Genomic DNA, 2,500 nt, shown 5'->3' with positions numbered 1-2,500 from the left:
ACCGCATGGGATGTGCATGCTCCAGTTTCTAATACTTGAATAGAAATTTAATTGGATGATTTACAGCCTTGTGATTGGCCACAGCAGCAGACACCTGGGTACACAGCCATGAGGTCCGGAGGAGTCTGCACAAGTTATTTGTTGTTTCCTAACTTTATTACAGACAAATTACCTGCTAATACACTGCATGGCCATGTAATGTGACCATGTAATTGCTTGAAGAATGCGTTTCAACTTGGCCAAGATGTCACCAGCTGTTTTTCATTGGAAATCAGCAGTTTTCTTTTCTTTTCTTTCTCTCTCTTTCTCTCCTTCTTTCATTCTTTCTTTCTTTCTTTCCTTCTTTTTTTTTAAATGTGATGTTCAGTATGTGTTGTTTACATGGCGCATGTTCCAGTTTTTCTAGAACATTTGCTGAACAGTAATGTATCTGTCATTCTGTTACAGGGGCCATGATTTCTTTCTTTAAAGCATTAGCCGAAGATGTATGCATTGTGCTGTCACATATTGCAGTCGTAATGAAATGAGTGAGCCGGCCTTGCTGCAGTGATGGCCTGCTGCTTTACAGTTCAATGGCTGCAGCTCCTCTGTGTCCATGCACACCTTCCACACCCTCTCCTCCATCTCTCTCTGCCCCTCTCCATCTTTCTCTATTTACAAACATCTTCACCCTCTTCCAAATTCCACTCAATACATCGCTGTCAATTTCTCTATCCACTCACTGATTTTCAGATAGGACCTTTTTCACTCTCTGTATACACACTCAGAGAGTATGGTTTAGGGACCATTTGTTGTTATTTCTGTGTGTGTGTGTGTGTGTGTGTGTGTGTGTGTGTGTGTGTGTGTGTGTGTGTGTGTGTGTGTGTGTGTGTGTGTGTGTGTGTGTGTGTGTGTGTGTGTGTGTGTGTGTGTGTGTGTGTGTGTGTGTGTGTGTGCGCGTGGTGCGTGCGTGCGTGCGTGCGTGCGTGCGTGCGTGCGTGCGTGCGTGTGTGTCTGCGTGTGTGTCTGTGTGTGTGTGTGTGTGCGTGCCTGTGTGTGCCTCCCAAGCCAAAGTGGTTTACCTGCTGAGGGGAAATTGGTGTCTCTCCTCCTTCTTAGCACTCTCTTGCTCCTCTCTCTGGGGGCCCATGGGGCTAATGGAGGTGATATTTTTACTGTCTCTGAATTACTAAACTGATGGATTGGAGTCGATTTGTCTTTTTTATGCCTCACACACACACATGATGATAGTCTGACTATATTATCTGTCTGCAGCTTTTTTTGTTTTCATCACCCTGTTATGTCTGTAGGAGAAGATGGAACCCCACTTCATTGGGATGTTCTGTTTTGAACACACACACACACACACATACACACACACACACACCGTGTCTTAACACCCTCCTCCCCCATGTTCCCGTGTGCAGGAGAAGACGGAGCCCTACTTCATTGGGATGTTCTGTTTCGAGGCGGGCATCAAGGTGGTGGCTCTGGGCTTCGTGTTCCACAAGGGATCCTACCTCAGGAACGGCTGGAACGTCATGGACTTCATAGTGGTGCTCAGTGGGTGAGTGAGTTGCATGCGCCTCCTTCTTCTTCCTCTCCTTTTCCTACCTGATCCTCCCTCCTCTCTGCCTCCTCCTCCACTTCTCTCCTCTCCTCTCCTTCATTTGTCTCCTTTACCCCCTCTCCTCCTCCTCCTCCTCCTCCTCCTCCTCCTCCTAAGGCCATATAAAAAGGGGCAGATGCTCATGAGAGGTCAGAGGTGATCACCGGAAGACCTATGGGTGAGAGGTTCTCCCCCTTTCCTGCTGATCTATGCAATGAGCTGCTTGGACTACTACCCGGCACAGGGCCATCGCTTGGGGCTGTCCACCTTGCCTCAGGTGAGCTAGCTCTGGTCCCCAAGGGTCAACCAACGGTAACACTTTAGAATAACAGGCGACTATAAATCACTTATAGAGTATTAGTAACACTTAATACATATTGAACTAATTATGAACAAGATATTTACGAATGTTTGTATATGAGTAATAAATATTGCTTTGTAAGGAGCTTTATAAATTATTCATAATACTACTTACTAGAGATGCACCAGATCCAAGATCCGGTTCCGGATCCGGCAGGATAATGGGGTTTTTCACAAGGTACGGGTTAGGCAGGATCTTAAGCAGTGGATCCGGTGTCCGGTAGGATCCTAAAAATCAGGATCTGGTGCATCTCTAGTTTTTACGTCTAGCCTAGGCTTTTCAGTCAGTCTTTCACAACCCCAATCGCTGCATGGAGTGAAAGCCCTTTGGAAGCAGCCGTTGCAGGCAGTGTGGCAGTAAGCCAATGAGTCTAAAAAATAGTTTGAGCCAACGTAATAAAAAGGGCCCACGTGTGCGAGTAGGCTATGTGTTTCAACCCTTTCGTAGGATCCGGTATCCGGTTCTGGATCCGGCAGGATCTTAAGTAGTGGATCCGGTATCCTGCAGGATCCTAAAAATCAGGATCCGGTGCATCTCTGCTATTTACATAT

At 46.5% G+C, this 2,500-nt stretch overlaps 1 protein-coding gene across 1 annotated transcript in view; it reads left to right on the top strand.

Annotated features, from left to right (window-relative positions):
* The window catches only part of LOC134451589 (voltage-dependent R-type calcium channel subunit alpha-1E), a 267,141-nt gene that overhangs the window by 126,876 nt on the left and 137,765 nt on the right, over positions 1 to 2,500 (top strand). The window contains exon 5 of the mRNA XM_063202094.1: positions 1,407 to 1,546. Coding sequence (XP_063058164.1) covers positions 1,407 to 1,546 — 140 coding nt within the window. The remainder of the gene's footprint in view (positions 1 to 1,406; positions 1,547 to 2,500) is intronic.

This window comes from Engraulis encrasicolus, chromosome 6, assembly GCF_034702125.1.
Source record: "Engraulis encrasicolus isolate BLACKSEA-1 chromosome 6, IST_EnEncr_1.0, whole genome shotgun sequence".
Taxonomy (NCBI): domain Eukaryota; kingdom Metazoa; phylum Chordata; class Actinopteri; order Clupeiformes; family Engraulidae; genus Engraulis; species Engraulis encrasicolus.
Note: the sequence above shows the minus strand (reverse complement) of the source record. Positions and strands in the feature narration are given on the sequence as shown.